This window comes from Gopherus flavomarginatus, chromosome 24 (genome assembly GCF_025201925.1).
Source record: "Gopherus flavomarginatus isolate rGopFla2 chromosome 24, rGopFla2.mat.asm, whole genome shotgun sequence".
In the NCBI taxonomy this organism is placed as follows: Eukaryota; Metazoa; Chordata; order Testudines; family Testudinidae; genus Gopherus; species Gopherus flavomarginatus.
In genome coordinates, this window is record NC_066640.1 from 15,615,991 (window position 1) to 15,634,628 (window position 18,638).

General features: G+C 56.0%; 1 protein-coding gene across 1 annotated transcript in view; it reads right to left on the bottom strand.

Annotated features, from left to right (window-relative positions):
• The window catches only part of MAST3 (microtubule associated serine/threonine kinase 3), a 78,530-nt gene extending 65,898 nt beyond the window's left edge, over positions 1-12,632 (bottom strand). Inside the window, exons 1-2 of the mRNA XM_050934285.1 lie at positions 12,586-12,632; positions 80-111 (exon numbers count right to left, since the gene is read on the bottom strand). Of these exons, the coding sequence (XP_050790242.1) occupies positions 80-111; positions 12,586-12,624 (71 nt within the window). The 5' untranslated portion in view covers positions 12,625-12,632. The remainder of the gene's footprint in view (positions 1-79; positions 112-12,585) is intronic.
• Positions 12,633-18,638: the final 6,006 nt, after the last annotated feature.

Genomic DNA, 18,638 nt, shown 5'->3' on the forward strand with positions numbered 1-18,638 from the left:
CAGAGGTTCTGGGCCAGGTGGACCTTAAAGCTCCTGCTGAAAAGCAGGGCAGGGCAGGCCCCCATCCACTCATACTTACATGCTTCCTCGGCGGGGCAGGCTCAGCTCCTTCTGCAAGGAGAGGGAAGAGAAGAGAGGGGTCAGCGAGCCGCTCTCCCCGCCATGCCATGGCAGCTCCTGCCAGCACCGTGACTGCCGCAGCCACAGAGCAGCCGGGGGGATTTCAGGCAGGGAGTGCGTCAGGCGACACAGTGCCCAGCCAGCGCATCGGACCCCACAGCCTAGCACAGGCTCTGCCCCTGCCCCCTCTGCCAGCTGGGAGGAGACAAATGGCTGCAGCTCAGCCTCCTCCAGCTCTCAACCAGCGGTGCCAGTGCGTGAGCCTCGCAGCTGGGTGCGAGTTACGGCTGCTAACACACAGGACATGGGGAACTCCCGGGTTCTATTTCTCACTCCCATGCTGGACCAGTGCAGGTCCTGGGGCATGTCTGGGACCGTTCTCTGGGGGCACATATTGGGAGCACGTAAGGCCTCACTGGCTGAGGTTTCTGAAGGTCTTTGAGATCCACAGGCGGAAGAGGCTCAGGGTCACCATGGAGAGGCGTGCGCCTCGTCTGGGGGAGCCAGCCTTCTGCCTAGCCGGGGAGGCTGAGAACGCCAGGCTCTGAGTAGGGAGCCAGGGCAAACCGACTGAGCTCACTCCTGGCTGGGGAAGGATCCTGCAGCATCCCACAGCTCTGCTCTCCCCGCATCCTGGCAAGCTGCAGCCCTGCTGGGCCTCTTCCTGCATCACTGGTCTGTCACCTCTCCTTGGGGTCAGACTGCTATTGGCACCGTGGCCCGGGCAGGGGCGGGTGTCTGGGCTGCCCATGTCTGGGTTCTCCCCAAGACACAGGTGCTGCCCTTAAAGCAACCCTAGCCATGTCAAACATCGGCCCCCAGTGACCCTGCCTCGTGTTCAGAGTCCTGTGGGAGCAGCACTCTCAGCTTCTCCGGCGGGTGTAACCCCCCTACGCAAACGTCTAACAAATTGCAGAGCGCAGGCTTATCCCCTCCCTTGCCCAGAAGGTCAGGCACAACGAGTGGCATTTCCCTGCAAAGATCCCTAACCCCAGCATGCAGGAGGGAGGAGGGACAGACGCATGGGGGAGGAGAAGCGAAACAATGACCTTGTACAGCAGCTGGCAAAGCTGCATTTCAGCCCCTGGGCTGGGGGTGAAAGGCTGCCCATCCCATGATGCTTTGCTTGGAGGCCTGGCACCCACCCAGCGTGAGCCCACAGCATGCGTGGAGCAGCCAGCGGGCAGCAAGCTCTGTTTACTTTTCCCCTCGTTTGAGAATATTTTTGCAAGAGCTGTTTGCTGGCGTGTGGCATGAGGGGATGAAGGTCAGTTCTTCGGAGGCCCCTGGAAATATCAGAGGGTGGTGCCGGGTGCAACTGCATCTGGGTGTGCACGTCTGTGTGCTGAGGGGCGCAGATGCAGGCTCCACTCAGAGTGTTCAGTGGGGTGCACAAGTGGTAGGTTGTGTGTGTGTGTCACAGTACGTGGGGGTGCCTGTGCCTGCACTAAGGTTGAGGAACATTCCCCTGCTAAGGCTGGTGCCTCTTCCACTGCCCTGCCAGCAGCCGGAGGACAGACAGGCTGAGCCCCACACCTGCTCAGATTCCCACGCTCTCCCGCAGCGGGCTAACAAATGCACCTGTCCAGCCCCACTGCCCCATTGCCCCAGCCCGTCAGCAGCTTAGACATAGATGTGAAATTACACAGAGTTACTGGCACAACTCTAGGGCCTTCGCACACACTCACACCTGCTCCCCCAGACACCCCCGTCACAGCATGGCCACTGACACATGCCTGTGTGCTCCCTGCATGTACGCAAACACACCCACATCAGCACAACCCCACCACATACACCTGCCATCCACACACACGCCCACACATCTCTTTCCTGCACAGCCTCTCTCCCCAAACACAGAACGGGGAAACCCCACCCATGGTACAGTAATGGAATGCTAAACTGTATTACACAGTCCAGCCGCAAGGTGGAGCTGGGTGCAACACCCCTTATTTAAGCTACCCCCAGCCACACCGGGCAGAACATGAAAGGCTCCTCTGGCACAGGAGCATGACCTGGCGTCAAAAGTAACTAGGGCCAGAGAACAGAAAAGACAAGGAACAAAGCAACAACGGCTGCAGGCTCTCACCAACCTGTCCCTCTCCAGTGCCCCGGAGAAACCTTCAGAGTGGACAGGCTGGAAACAAGATTTTGCAGCTTCCAAGTGCCACCAGGAAACAGATGATATTCAGGTATCTTCTTTAATCGATGCTCCAGTGAAGCAAGCAGAGAATATCTTTAGATTTTTCCCTTTACTGACACCAGTCACAGAGGTGACTAGGACAGGGTCCTGGCTACATTTCATGTATACTTTACACCTCAGAGAAATGTGGCTTATGAAAGAGCACGTTTTATTTCACCAGAGAATTCAAGAAATGAGGGAAAATGTTGACTGTTTTCTAAGAGCTCTCCATGCATTCACTGCAGACTGGGGTTTGGGGACAGCAAAACATGAAAATGTCAGGGACAGGCTGATTATAGGTTAACAGATAAAAACCTTTCACAGCAAAAGGACTCAGTGGATTATCTGATGATACTGGACTTTGGAAAGGGGATCCCTGACAAATTATCTTAAGAGACAATGCTGAACCCTACGAACACCAGAGACCATGGAGGAGACTAGCTACAGATTTATGGCAATTCAGTGAATATCATCTGGTCACAGTGGACTATTTTTCCAGGCATATAGAAATAATGTATTTGAAGGACATAACTGGGACACAGTGTTATTGAACAACTGACACGCATTTTTGCTCACTTTAGTATTCCAGAAGAACTAGTGACAGACAACAGGCCACAATTCACTGCAGCAAAATTTAAGTCATTCTAAATGAAATATGATTTTGATCATATTACCAGCAGCACCCACTACCCACAAACAAATGGAGAAGCTGAGATAGATGTACAGACAGCCATGAAAACGCTACAGCAGGAAGATCCTTTCCTTGCTCTTCTGAGCTACAGATCAAGACCTACAACAGTTCCTGGATATAGTCCAGCACAACAGGTGATAGGAAAACAACTCAGAACTACCATTCCAACTTTGGAAAAGAATCTGTTTCCAAAGTGGCCAGACAGTGAGAGACCAGCCAAATTGGATAGAAAAGCAGAGATTATGAACACTTTTATAACCGATGTCACTCAGAGAATTGCCCGGTCTAGAACCTGGCAATCACACGTGTGTCAGTCTGGATGGAGAAAAAGGACGGAGAACTCCAGCTGTCACCCAGAAAAAGAATTCAGGGCCAATCTGCGATTGAGACTGGCAGTAGGGAGTTCAACAGAAACCATCAACATCTACAGCTTGTTCCTCAGAAAGAACAATCAACAGAGCAAATGCTACGGATGGCGGGTGCAGAAAAGATAACATAAGGATTCCAAACACCCCACAGTCCGTCGTGGCAACTAATGGACAGGCAGATGGCCAAGTTGTTACACGTTCCATTTGTGTAATTAAAAAACCAGGGCAATTCAGAGACGCCTAACAGACCGATCCATGCTGAACCTCAAGGAGAGTGTGGTGGTGATGATATAAACTTTGTCAATGGTAGAAATGCAGAACGCGAAGGGGAAGATGGAACCTGATGCTAAACTATTACACTGGTCGGCTACTAGGTGGCGCAGTGTGTAACACCCCGTATTTAGACTAACCTTAGCCCCACCTGGCACAGCATTAAAGGATCTTACACTGATTCACTGGACACACCTGGGGCCTATCGCACTCAGAAGGAGCTTTGTAGCCGCTCCACATCTGGTGCAGAAGCCTGAGCTGAGCAGCACTGCAACCTTCCATGCACCAGAAGTACATGCCACAGTGTCAGAACAGCACCAACCCCCTCCTCTGCTCTCCAGCCTCATTTAGTCCTTTGAAGCCCCACCTGGCCCTTTCCTGTTGCTGCCCCAGGTGCTAGGAGCCCAGGGGCTAAGGAGGTTCCCCGGCTTTGCTTTTCATTCAGGAGCCATAAGAAGCAGGCTCCTCTCGGCCCAGATCAAAGCTGGGATGCCAAGAGGCAGGCAGGCATTTGCCATGGCAACCACTGCTGTCACAGTGCTGTGGTGCACCCGGAGGGAACGGCAGGGGAGGGGAGAAGTCACTGCCTTGTGAGAGCAGGGGCAGCAGGGATTGTGCACAGAATCCTGAGCTCTTGGAGCTGCAACCTCTGTCCACCCCCTGCAGCCCTCCCATTGCACCAGCCCATGCCAGGCCTCAGTCCACCAGCAGGGAACAGCAGTGGGGCTTAGCATCCATGTCTTCCACAGTACTAAGTAACCCACACAGCTGCTGGCGGGCGGGGGTGTGTGGACTGGGTGTTGTATCCTCTTTCACAGGTAGGGAAGGAGGCACAGAGACATGAAGGGATAGCAGCAGAGCTAGGAACAGACAGCAGATGTTCTGATACACATATGCACCAATACCAGCTCCCTGCTCCATCCACTCGACCACACTGCCTCCCAAAGGCCAACAATAAGGCAGCAGATAGATGCAGGGGGCAAGGCAAGGGCAGGGCATGGAATCACGGATGCTGTGGGGCAGGGTCAAGGATGCTGTTGGGTGGGGCATGGAAGAGTCAGGGATGCTGTGGAGCGGGATCAGGGATGCTGTGGGGTGGGGAGGAAGGGTTTTAATTTTGCAAAATTTAGAGATAGCTCATTAAAAAACAAGTAAAAATAAATAAATTAAAATAATTAATTAATGGAGATATCCCATCTCCTAGAACTGGAAGGGACCTTGAAAGGTCATCGAGTCCAGCCTCCTGCCTTCACTAGCAGGACCAAGTACTGATTTTGCCCCAGACCCTAAATGGCCCCTCAAGGATTGAATTCTCAGCCCTGGGTTTAGCAGGCCAATGCTCAAACCACTGAGCTATCCCTCCCCCAGTAACAAGTAAAATTGTTTGAGACATCATTAGTCCAGTTATCCCCTCCCACAATAACCCCCATTACTCAGATTATCCCCTCCCCAATAACTCCTACAGGATGCTCCCTATCCTGTTTGTTAATGATCAGGTGCAGTCTGATTAGCTTCGAGAACAGGTCTATTATGTGCACAGGCCAATCAGGGAGCATAAAAGCCCTACATTCGTGCAGCATTTTGATGAATCAGATGCAGCCCTCAGCCTGACAGCTTGCAGCAGGAGGGCTGCCCAGCCGGTGCCTGTTCCCCATGCTGCCTACTGGAGGCCCCGTGTCACGCTCAGGAGCGGATGGCTGGAGACAACCCCTGTGCAGGGCATGCATGAGCAAGCGGGTTCCCTGGAGGAACCGTTGAGCCCTGAGCCCTGTGATGGGGAAGGAGCCTGGGGTTAGAGATTAAACATTTATTATCGGGATGGCCATGATGCTCAACGGTTTGGGATTAGATCCAAGGGCCACGTCCCCCAGCCTCAGCAAAGGGGAGAGTGCAGGAAACCGGGAGCCACTTCACACTGCAGGGGGCTGACAGCTGGAGCAGCTCCTGCCCAGGATCCTACAGAGCAAGCAGCCCCCACCCCCCATAGTGCATGCCCCACACCCCTGCACAGCACTCCTTCCCATGCATGCCCCACAGGCCCTCCAGGGCACAGCACCCCACACTCTCACCTGCCTCCCTGCACAGTCACACACCCTCAAGGAAGGAGCTGGTTTTGGCAAGAGTATTTTAGGACTTCGAGTAGCAATTGTGCTGATGAAGGATTTGCCTCTGGGGGAGGAGGGCTGAGTTACACCCCACCCCCACATCCCCTACATCCCACCCGCATGGTGCAGGGTGCTTACCGATGATTCCACTTGGTGCACTTTCTCCCGAGATGCTGTTTTCCAATGGAGAAATATGAACGCAAGGCAGACAGTGGAGCATGCCAGATTAAATAACAGTAACACCGTGCCCTTGTGCAACAGCCCAGAGAGGTTCACTGACATTCAGAGACTGCACCTCACAAGCCCCTAGCAGCACAGAACTGTATGGCTGGAAGGGAAGGAACTATCAGCTCAGTCCCCTATGCTGAGGCAGGACCATGTACACCTAGACCAGCCCTGACAGGGGTTTGTCATCACAAGCTACTTTTGCAGATGGGGAAACAGAGGCACAAAGAGGCGACGTAATTTGCCCAAGGTCACACAGCAAGCCTGAACTGGGAACAGAGCCTCAGAATCCTGACTCACAGCTAGAACGGCCCTGGGAGCTGGGGTGGGCTTCCCAGTTAGGGAGACATACTCTCGCTAGCTTTCGCTGAGCTAACGTGCTAAACATAATGTAGCAACAGTAGCACAGGAAGCAGCAAGTGGTGGCACAGCCTAACCGCCCTGGGTCCATCTCCATGGGGCCCGGGTGGGTTGGTAGTACATGGAGTGGCTAACCTCTCCCACCTCTTGCCACTGCCCATGTGATGCTGCTGTTTGTAGCAAGCTAGCTCCGGAGTGTGTCACACCTGCAGCTCGTAACCCCGTCTCGTCTTATACCTCCTACAGCAAACTACAGCCATCGTTATGGGGCGCTTAAAGAAGAAATGAAGACGCAGTACCTGCCCAAGGAATTTCCAAGCTAGTTTTGATAGGAGCCTGCCCACCCCACAGCCATACTGGGGCACTAGGTCTGACCGGCACAAACCACCCCCAGTCCTGCATACCCTGTATGTGCAGAATCCAGCCTTCATCTCCTCCAAACACCTAGCTCATTGAACACCCAGATGGTGCCCTGCAGCAGGGCCTGGCAGAGGCAATCGCAGGGAGGGTGTGCACGCAGCCAGAGGCCACAGACACAGCACTGGGGGAACGCTCGCACAGGTGTCTGAGTGGTACTGGCTAACATTAGCAGGGGAAGGGGTGGGAGTGCACCGACCTGCTGGACTGGGAGTCTGAGTGGAGAATGGATGGACACGCAGCGGGAGGCTTCCTTTGGCTGGGGCAGCCAGGACACAATTGCTCAATGCTGCAGCAGAAATCACTGGAGTTCTGTGCTCACACAGGCTGGTGCTGCTGCAGCTTAGAGCATGGTCCTTCTCTCTCTCCTCTCACTTCTGGGCCAGGTTCTGCCTTCCATCCATGGGGCTCTGAATTCACCAGGGTAACGGCCTTTCCCTTCCATGGCAGTGGAGACAAAGTGCTGAGCATCCACAGGTGCTGCAGCACCCACCTCATCCCCCTCTGCAGACAAACCCTGGGCGCTCAGTCCCAGTCGCTACGTTAGCTCCTCATCCCTCTGCAGAGTGGGGGCCAAGAGGATGGACGGGGGCAGACAGTTGTCAGGGGACCAGGCCCACCCTCTGCTGGACTCCCTGGTGCCAAAGGCACCAGGCAGGAGCTGAGTGCAGGGAGCCATGAGCTACAGGTGAGGCCAGGCCGAAAGCCAATCTCAGAGCAGCAGTGGGGCTGCCCCTGTACGGGATGCACAGGTACCCCTGGCATTGTGGGCAATGGCTCCTGACTTGACTCACCCACATTCCACCTCAATGCCACACGCCAGCCTGGACCCCAGCATGTGGCCTCGATCGCCATATGCAAAGAGCACAGACTGGGGAGCAAAATAACTCCAACACGGTACATGAGAATGAGCCGCCTAGGGCCAGGGCACAGCAGCCCTGTGCATCCCTCTGTCCCCACCCGTCCCCCATCACATACATGGGGTGCTGTGCAGCCTCTCAGCCCCCCCATCACATACAAACACTGGCTTTGCATAGCCTCTCAGCTCCCCATCACGCACAGGTCAGTACCCCCCCACTGCCACACACACAGCCCCGTCACACCCATCGTACACACGCAGCCCCCCAAACACACAGCCCCGTCACACCCATCGTACACACGCAGCCCCCCAAACACACGCAGCCCCATCACACCCATACACACACAGCCCCATCATACACACGCAGCCCCCCAAACACACAGCCCCATCACACATATAATACACACACAGCCCCCCAAACACACGCAGCCCCGTCACACCCATCATACACACGCAGCCCTCCAAACACACAGCCCCGTCACACCCATCGTACACACGCAGCCCCCCAAACACACAGCCCCGTCACACCCATCATACACACGCAGCCCCCCAAACACACGCAGCCCCCCAAACACACGCAGCCCCGTCACACCCATCGTAAACACGCAGCCCCCCAAACACACAGCCCCATCACACCCATTGTACACACGCAGCACCCCAAACACACAGCCCCGTCACACCCATCCTACACACGCAGCCCGGCAAACACACAGCCCCATCACACCCATCATACACACACAGCCCCCCAAACACATGCAGCCCCGTCACACCCATACACACACAGCCCCATCATACACACGCAGCCCCCCAAACACACAGCCCCGTCACACCCATTGTACACATGCAGCCCCCCAAACACGCAGCCCCGTCACACCCATCGTACACAAGCAGCCCCCCAAAAGCACAGCCCCATCACACCCATCTACACACGCAGCCCCCCAAACACACAGCCCCATCACACCCATACACACACAGCCCCCCAAACACAGCCCCATCACACCCATCGTACACAGGCAGCCCCCCAAACACACGCAGCCCCGTCACACCCATCATACACACGCAGCCCCCCAAACACACGCAGCCCCGTCACACCCATCATACACACGCAGCCCCCCAAACACACAGCCCCATCACACCCACACACACAGCCCCATCATACACACGCAGCCCCCCAAACACACAGCCCCATCACACCCATCATACACACACAGCCCCCCAAACACACGCAGCCCCTCACAACCATCATACACACGCAGCCCCCCAAACACACAGCCCCATCACACCCATCGTACACACGCAGCCCCCCAAACACACAGCCCCGTCACACCCATCATACACACGCAGCCCCCCAAACACAGAGCCCCGTCACACCCATCATACACACACAGCCCCCCAAACACAGAGCCCCATCACACCCATACACACACAGCCCCATCATACACACGCAGCCCCCCAAACACACAGCCCCATCACACCCATCATACACACACAGCCCCCCAAACACACGCAGTCCCTCACAACCATCATACACACGCAGCCCCCCAAACACACAGCCCCATCACACCCATCGTACACACGCAGCCCCCCAAACACACAGCCCCGTCACACCCATCATACACACACAGCCCCCCAAACACACAGCCCCCCAAACACACAGCCCCATCACACCCATACACACACAGCCCCCCAAACACACAGCCCCATCACACCCACACACACAGCCCCATCATACACACGCAGCCCCCCAAACACACAGCCCCATCACACCCATCATACACACACAGCCCCCGAAACACACGCAGCCCCGTCACACCCATCATACACACGCAGCCCCCCAATCACACAGCCCCATCACACCCATTGTACACACGCAGCCCCGTCACACCCATCATACACACGCAGCCCCCCAAACACACGCAGCCCCGTCACACCCATCATACACACACAGCCCCTCAAACACACAGCCCCATCACACCCATTGTAAACACGCAGCCCCCCAAACACACAGCCCCATCACACCCATTGTACACACGCAGCCCCACAAACACACGCAGCCCCGTCACACCCATCATACACACGCAGCCCCCCAAACACACGCAGCCCCGTCACACCCATCATACACACACAGCCCCTCAAACACACAGCCCCATCACACCCATTGTAAACACGCAGCCCCCCAAACACACAGCCCCATCACACCCATTGTACACACGCAGCCCCCCAAACACACAGCCCGTCACACCCATCATACACATGCAGCCCCTCAAACACACAGCCCCGTCACACCCATCATACACACGCAGCCCCCCAAACACACAGCCTCGTCACACCCATACACACACAGCCCCCCAAACACACAGCCTCATCACACCCATACACACACAGCCCCATCATACACACGCAGCCCCCAAACACACAGCCCCATCACACCCATCGTACACACGCAGCCCCCCAAACACACAGCCCCCTCACACCCATTGTACACACGCAGCCCCCCAAACACACAGCCCCCTCACACCCATTGTACACACGCAGCCCCCCAAACACACGCAGCCCCATCACACCCATCATACACACGCAGCCCCCCAAACACACGCAGCCCCATCACACCCGTCATACACACGCAGCCCCCCAAACACACAGCCCCATCACACCCATCGTACACAAGCAGCCCCCCAAACACACGCAGCCCCGTCACACCCATACACACACAGCCCCCCAAACACACAGCCCCATCACACCCATACACACACAGCCCCCAAACACACAGCCCCGTCACACCCATCATACACACACAGCCCCCCAAACACACAGCCCCATCACACCCATACACACACAGCCCCATTATACACACGCAGCCCCATCACACCCATCATACACACGCAGCCCCCCAAACACACAGCCCCATCACACCCATCATACACACGCAGCCCCCCAAACACACAGCCTCGTCACACCCATCATACACACGCAACCCCCCAAACACACGCAGCCCTGTCATACCCATCCTATACCTGCAACCCCCCCAAACACATGCAGACCCATCCCACCCATCGTACACACCCAGCCCCATCACACTCATCGTACACACACAACCCCCCCAAACACAGGCAGCCCTGTTACATGCATCATACACATGCAACCCTTCAAACACACGCAGCCCCGTCACACCCACTGCTCACATGCAGCCCCCCCAAACACAGGCAGCCCCGTCACACGCATCATACACATGCAACCCCCCAAACACACGCAGCCCCGTCACACCCACCGCTCACACGCAGCCCCCCCAAACACACGCAGACCCATCCCACCCATTGTAACCACGCAGCACCCCCATCTCACACCATTGGTGCTGGAACTAGGGGTGCTGGGAGGGCTGCGCACCCCCTGGCCTAACATGGTTTCCATTAGATGCAGGATTAACAGTTTGGTTCAATGGCTCCCAGCATCCCCACTACACAAATTGTTCCAGCCCCTCCTCATCTCTGCCAGACACAGCCCCCCGCATCATCACCCCTCACCCGGACACAGCCCCCCCATCACCCAGACACAGCCCCCCTACTCCATCACCCCCACACAGCCCCTCCCGTCCCATCACCCCTCACCCAGACACAGCCCCCCCACTCCATCACCCCTCACCCAGACACAGCCCCCCTACTCCATCACCCCCACACAGCCCCCCCACTCCATCACCCCTCACCCAGACACAGCCCCCCCATCACCCAGACACAGCCCCCCTACTCCATCACCCCCACACAGCCCCTCCCGTCCCATCACCCCTCACCCAGACACAGCCCCCCCTCCAACACCCCCACACAGCCCCTCCCGTCCCATCACCCCTCACCCAGACACAGTTCCCCCCTCCAACACCCCCACAGCCCCTCCCGTCCCATCACCTCTCACCCAGACACAGCCCCCCCACTCCATCACCCCGACACAGCCCCCCTACTCCATCACCCCCACACAGCCCCTCCCGTCCCATCACCCCTCACCCAGACACAGCCCCCCTTCTCCATCACCCCTCACCCGGACACAGCCCTCCTATCACCCAGACACAGCCCCCCTATTCCATCACCCCCACACCCGGACACAGCCCCCCTACTCCATCACCCCCACACAGCCCCTCCTGTCCCATCACCTCTCACCCAGACACAGCCCCCCCTACTCCATCACCCCTCACCCAGACACAGCCCCCCTACTCCATCACCCCCACACAGCCCCTCCCGTCCCATCACCCCTCACCCGGACACAGCCCCCCTATCACCCGGACACAGCCCCCCTACTCCATCACCCCCACACAGCCCCTCCTGTCCCATCACCTCTCACCCAGACACAGCCCCCCTACTCCATCACCCCCACACAGCCCCTCCTGTCCCATCACCTCTCACCCAGACACAGCCCCCCCACTCCATCACCCCTCACCCCCACACAGCCCCCCCACTCCATCACCCCCACACAGCCCCCCCACTCCATCACCCCTCACCCAGACACAGCCCCCCTACTCCATCACCCCCACACAGCCCCTCCCGTCCCATCACCCCTCACCCAGACACAGCCCCCCACTCCATCACCCCTCACCCAGACACAGCCCCCCTACTCCATCACCCCCACACAGCCCCCCCACTCCATCACCCCTCACCCAGACACAGCCCCCCTACTCCATCACCCCCACACAGCCCCCCCACTCCATCACCCCTCACCCAGACACAGCCCCCCTACTCCATCACCCCCACACAGCCCCCCCACTCCATCACCCCTCACCCCCACACAGCCCCCCCACTCCATCACCCCCACACAGCCCCTCCCGTCCCATCACCCCTCACTCCCACACAGCCCGCTCCCGCTCCCGCTCCCGCCCCGGTTTCAGCGCTGGAGAAAGTTCCGTTTGCTGCCCGGTTCCCTCCCCGGGGACCCGGCCAGGGGAAGCGACCCCCGGGGGCGGCCCCAGCCGGGCGCTCCGGGGCCAGCGGTGCCGGGGGAGCCGCGCTCACCTGCAGCCCGCGCCGCCGCAGCAGGCTGGGCTCGTCCATGCCGCGCTCCCGGCCCTGCGCTGCGCGCAGCCTGCGCCCGGCGCCAGCCCCTCCGCGCCGCGCCGCGCCGCGCCCGTCAGCTGGTCCCCCGCCCTGCCCAGCGCCGAGCCGGGGCCGTGCCAGGCCCCCTGCGGGCAGCGCAGGTCCCGAGGAGCAGGTCCCCTGGGCCTGCAGCCCGCCCTGGTTCCCAGACTTTGGGGATCCCCTAGGCGCAGCAGCCCCCCTTGGACAAGATCTGCTTTTGCTTTTCAGTTGCACTGAACTTGTCAGCGCCTGGCCAGGCCTGGCTCCCTGCTCCTCCCTGTGTGCCCAGGGGTTGGCACAGCCACTTGGGGCAGCTGCTGGGCTGAGGACAAACCGCAGCTCAGCTGTACCGAAACAGGTGTGAGGTGGGTGCTCCCCTTCAGGCAGGCCAGGACGTGCATCTGGAACCCCAGGCAAGCCACCACTAGCAGAAGCACCCCAGGCCAGTCCCACGTGCCTCCCCAGGCCCGGCCATGAGCATGAGACCAGCTGTTCAGCCCAGCAGCCCCACTGACCCAGTGGGCCTGTCCCCCCTTTTAGCCCATCCTCCAAGCCTTGCAGGCCAGGGCTGACTGAGCCACAGGGGCTCATTAACACTTCCTGGCAGCATGGGGTTTGTCTGGCACACACTCAGCATCACCCTGTCCCAGCGACTTCCAGCAGCGACTAGCTTCTGGCACCTGCCCTTTGTCCTCTCAGCCTTGCTGCAGGGGGACAACATCGTGCTCTGCGTTTATGGCAGGCCCAAGCAATGCTCCGGGCACTTGAGGTGCAGGGTGGGGAGGTTTGGGACAGTCCTTAGTTCCTAGGGGAGTTCAATCCACAGTCTGGGGTGGCCCCCCAGAAAGCACACACAAGCTTTACCCTTACTGCAGAGAGCTCCATTGGGCCTGAGGAGTGGAGTTGTCAGCTAGGATCATCATCCTGGAACTTTGGGCTTTTTTGGGTACACCGGGCCCAGCCGTTACGGACTGAGACATTGAACTCGATTCAATCAGCTGTGGGAAGCCAATGCAGGGAGGCGAAGACAGGTCAGATTTGCTCATGGTAGCCTATGGCTGCTGAAGAGACGCACTACAGCGTTCTGCACAAGCTAGAGATTTCTTAGCACTGACGACTTCATACCCAGGTGCATTGCATTGCTGTAGTTCAGCTGAGACGCCATGAACATATGACAACCCCCTAGGGGTGATGACTCACCCTTTGAGAATGGTCCCTAAAATCAGTTAACGGAGTAGGTTTCCTTAGCAGCTCTTGCCATGTTAGTCGCTGCAGGGAATGTTTGCTAGGCCTGTCTGAATTAGACAAGGAGAGAAGTAATGCACATTTGCTGCCTTATATAGGGCATCCTCACATGCCCTGTGGAGACCAAGCACAGACCACTGAGGCCAAGTGCCCTAATGCAGCATGAATCCCAAGCTGTATGGACCCATCCACTGCCAGTATACAGTACTTAACTGGTAATGAAAGACGTACCTGGACTCAAGCATTTTTTATATTCATAACTGACACAGCAAGCCCAGAGGTGCCAGGCTCTGAACCGCCAGGCCCAGAGGTGCCAGGGCTCAGGCTTGGCAAGCCCCGGCCCAAATTAAGCACTTCCAGTATAGGAATCAGATAGCTGGATTCATGGTCTGAGCCTAAACCAGAGGAAGGGGGCCTGCTGGACCAACAGTCTGATGCAGTACAGCAGGAGATCCAGCTGGACCATAAGAATAAATGGACAGTTTTCACAGTAGAGAGAGGTAAATTGCAGGGTCCCCCAAGGATCTGTCCTGGGACCAGTGCTGTACAACATATTCCTAAATGATCTGGAAAAAAGGGGTAGACAGTGAGGCGGGAAAGTGTGCAGACTATACTAAATTACTCAAGATAATTAAGTTCAAAGCTGACTCCGAAGAGTTACAAGAGGGTCTCACAAAACTGAGTGACTGGCAACAAAAATGGCAAATGAAATTCAGTGTTGATAAATGCAAAGTAATGCACAGTGGAAAACATAATCCCAGCTATACAAACAAAATGATAGGTGGTAACAGCTAATTTAGACCCTAAGTAAGAGATCTTGGAGTCATTGTGGATAGTTCTCTGAAAACATCCACTCCATGTGCAGCAGCAGTCAAATAAGCTGATCGACTGTTAAGAAAGGGATGGATAATAAGACAGAAAAGATAAAGCTATTATATAAATCCCTGGTACGCCCACACCTGGAATACTGTGTGCAGTTCTTGTCACCCCATCTCAAAAAAAGATATATTAGAATTGGAAAAGGTTCAGAAGAGAGCAAAAACAATTATTAGGGGTATGGAACAGCTTCCATATGAGGAAAGATTAAAAAGACTAGAACTGTTCATCTTAGAAAAAAGATGATTTAGGGGGGATATGATAGAAGTCTATAAATTCATGATTGCATGGAGAAAGTAAGTGTTATTTACCCCTTCCCATAACACAAGAACCAGGGGTCACCCAGTGAAATTAATAGGCAGCAGGTGTAAAACAAACAGAAGGCAGTACTTCTTCAAACAACGCAGTCACTCTATGGAACTCGTTGCCAGGGGATGTTGTGAAAGCCAAAAGTATTACCGGGTTCAAAAAAGAATTAGATGAGTTCATGGAGCATAGGTACCTCAATGGCTACTAGCCAAGATGGTCAGGGATGCAACCCCATGCTCTGGGTGTCCCTAAACCTCTGACTGCCAGGCGCAGGACTGGACGACAGGGGATGGGTCACTCGATAATTGCTCTGTTCTGGTCATTCCCTCTGAAGCATCTGGCACTGATCACTGTGGGCAGACAGGACGCTGGGCTAGATGGACTATAGGTCCAACTCCACGTGGTCATTCTTCTGCTCTGAATGGGCTGCTCTGTTCTAACCACTCTTGGGCAGACAGGCAGCTTCAGCTCTCAACTTCCTGACTGTGTGTGTTAGTGGTCCCTGCAGGAGGATGTAGCCTCCATGGCCAGAAACAAATCTTGTCCTGAGATCAGGAATGGGGCTGGCTGACAGGCCTGCTGCAACTTTTCCTTCTCTGCTGCCTCCTGTGTCTCAGTGCTCAAATCCATCAGTCTTACTTTTGCCTGCCTCAACCGAAAAATGGCTCTTCACAGAGCCCAGCTGAGTTCCCTGTGTGTGGAAGAACAGAGCTGGGACTGAAGAGTCCCTTCCAGAGACCCAGCACCACTTGAGAGGCCCCATCTGCTTCCATTTGAGAGTAAACATAATCCAGGCTTGAAATGACTGCCCGGCCCAAATGACCATGGGGTGCTCCCCTGCACAGCTGTCTAGAGCTGGGGCTGAGTGGGGAGGGCCCCCAGAGAGAGGGAGAAAGGTGGATCCTTTGCCTTTCGAGGGCTGGGACCCACTGGTTGATGTGAAATGCTGCTAGCCGCTGCTGGAGCAGAGACACCTGGTGTGTGGGTGTGAATGAGAGAGAAATGGAACAGGTGGGTTGATGACACCTAGCATCCGAAGAAGCCAGTGAATCCTAGGCCCCCCAGACGGGCTCGGAACAGGTGCAGTGCTCACAAGGGACCTGGCTTCCATGGCGGCCGGAGGCTCTGTACAGGGGGAGACTGGATAAGGGGAGGAGGCAGGAGAGCTGGCAGTGGGTAATGACTGTGTCTGCTGGGCCCAGCTCACTGGGGCAGAGGGGCTGGGGGAGTGATGGGAGACTCATCACTTTAGCATGTCAAGAAAGTCTCAGAGCCTTCATTTCAGGGGCAGGGGCTGGCCAGGGCTCTCTCATCTGCGCTGCCTTCCCGCACGGTGCAAGGGATGCTTTTTTGCCTGGACAATGAGGACTCTGTGCCAAGCCTTGGTGCCACTCGGATCTGTTTGCCTTAAGTCATCTGTTTGGTCATGTGGCGGCGCCGGCCCCACCACCAGGCTCCCACTGACACAGGCGGCTTGTGACTAATGCTTTGCATTCAGAGGCAGCCCTTGTGCCTCTGGCTCCTGGGCAGTGGTGCTCACTGGGGCTTTTGTTCAGGATCTCAAGAATCCATCATCACCACAGGGCGGCCTTATCTCCTCCGCAGGAACAAACCCTCCCTGGTTGCCACCTCCCTGGAACAGAGCTGTTTATCCCTGTGGGAATGGAGCATCATGGGAGAGCAAAGGAGGTTGCTGCTCCCCGACCTGGATTGGCCTCACCCTTCTTCTGCCCACGATGGATTCAAGCAGGCTGCGCTGTTGGCTCCGAACCGAGTGCCAGCAGAGTTAGCCACGCTGGTCGGTGTTCACGAGTAATTGTGACATGTCCGTGAAATGTCAAACGGCCCCAGGAGCCATCTCCGGTGCGCAATGCCCGCTCCCAGATGCGGCTCCATACCAGGCCCCAGTCACTGCTGCACCAAACGTTCACAGCTTCTGCCCATGTGAGGAGCTGAGTAACAGATCCCACTCTAGGCCAGCCTCCCTGCACGTGCCGTTGTGTGGTCCTCATGGCTCCTGTGGACCCCACACTTTGCAGTCTGCTGCATTTGCTACAGGGCCAATAGAAACAGGAAGGAAACGCCAGGGGCTTACGTGCTGCCCCCACTAGCCATAGCTGTGTTCTTAATGGTTCCCACCATTGTTATTAGTGCCACACCATGGGCAGCAGTAGCCAGTCACTGTCACCCCCCTATGCTGCCACTGCAGCTAGAAAAGAAGGCAAAGTGCCACCAGGCACCAACATCCATCTACACTAACACTCCCACCATGGGCCACGAAAGCAGGGAGCAAGGCAGGAGGTGAGTGTCTCATTAACGATTGTGACGTTCCCTTCTGGTGTTATCTGGACCAGTGATCTGCTACGTCACTCCAATCCTTGACTCTGGGAGCCAGCCTGACCCTGCTCTGCTGTGAGAACCCCACTCCTGGGTGTTCACGCACAGCCTCTGGCATGGAACTGCTCCTTGGAATGACACTAGCCAATATCTCCGGTCCCAGACACAACCCTAGGAACCTCCCTCTTGCAGTGTCCAGTTATGCCCACTGGATGCTGCAAGCTTATATGAATTCGTCAATTTAACAAAGAAATTGATATGTACCAGGCTTGTTATCCCAAGGGGAGTCTCTGACACACTTCAAACCAAACGCACTGCTTCAGGTAGAATTATCACACAGATTTATTAACTATATAAGATAGATTTTAAGTGATTATAAGTCAAAGCACAAGTAGTTAGATTTGGTCAAATGAAATAAAAGCAAAACACATTCTAAGCTGATCTTAACACTTTCAATGCCCTTACAAACTTAGATGCTTCTCACCACGGGCTGGCTGGTTGCTCTTCAACCAGGCTCTCCCCTTTGATCAGCGTTTCAGTCGCTTGGTGTGGTGTCTGTAGATGTAGGTAGAAGAGAGAGAGCATGGCAAAGTCTCTCCCTTTTATCATGTTCTTCCTTCCCTCTTGGCTTTGCCCACCCCTTCAGAATCAGGTGAGCATTACCTCATTGCAGCCCCAAACTGACCAAAGGAAGTGGGGTGAGTGACTCACTCAAGAGCCCAACAGATCCTTTTGTCACTGCCTAGGCCAGTGCCTTTTTTTCCTGTGAGGCTGGGCTGGGTTTGCCCCATACATGCCTTGATGAGGTGTGAACTCCCCTCTGCTCTTGGAGAGTTTTGCTGGGCTTATTTTAAGCCATGAAGACACATTGTCAGCCTCATAACTACATACATGAAATTACAACCTATAACATTACTGTAACATTCTGCAACAACAATTACTATAACAATAATGCTCAGTGCATCATGAGCCTTCTGAAGACACCCGACATGACAAACTTTGCATTGGATACCACACAATCATACTGTAAGGATGAACATGGGGGAGTAGGGTGTTCCCACAGGGCACAGAACATCACAACGATAACCCAGGGTGACCAAGGAGACACGTCTTCCAGCACAGCTCTTCACATCCCAAACTCTGATCGATATTGAAAAGCCCAAGAGGCCACTCCCCACTTTAAGTGGAGAGCAGGGCACTGGGCAGGCTACCTGCTTCTCCAT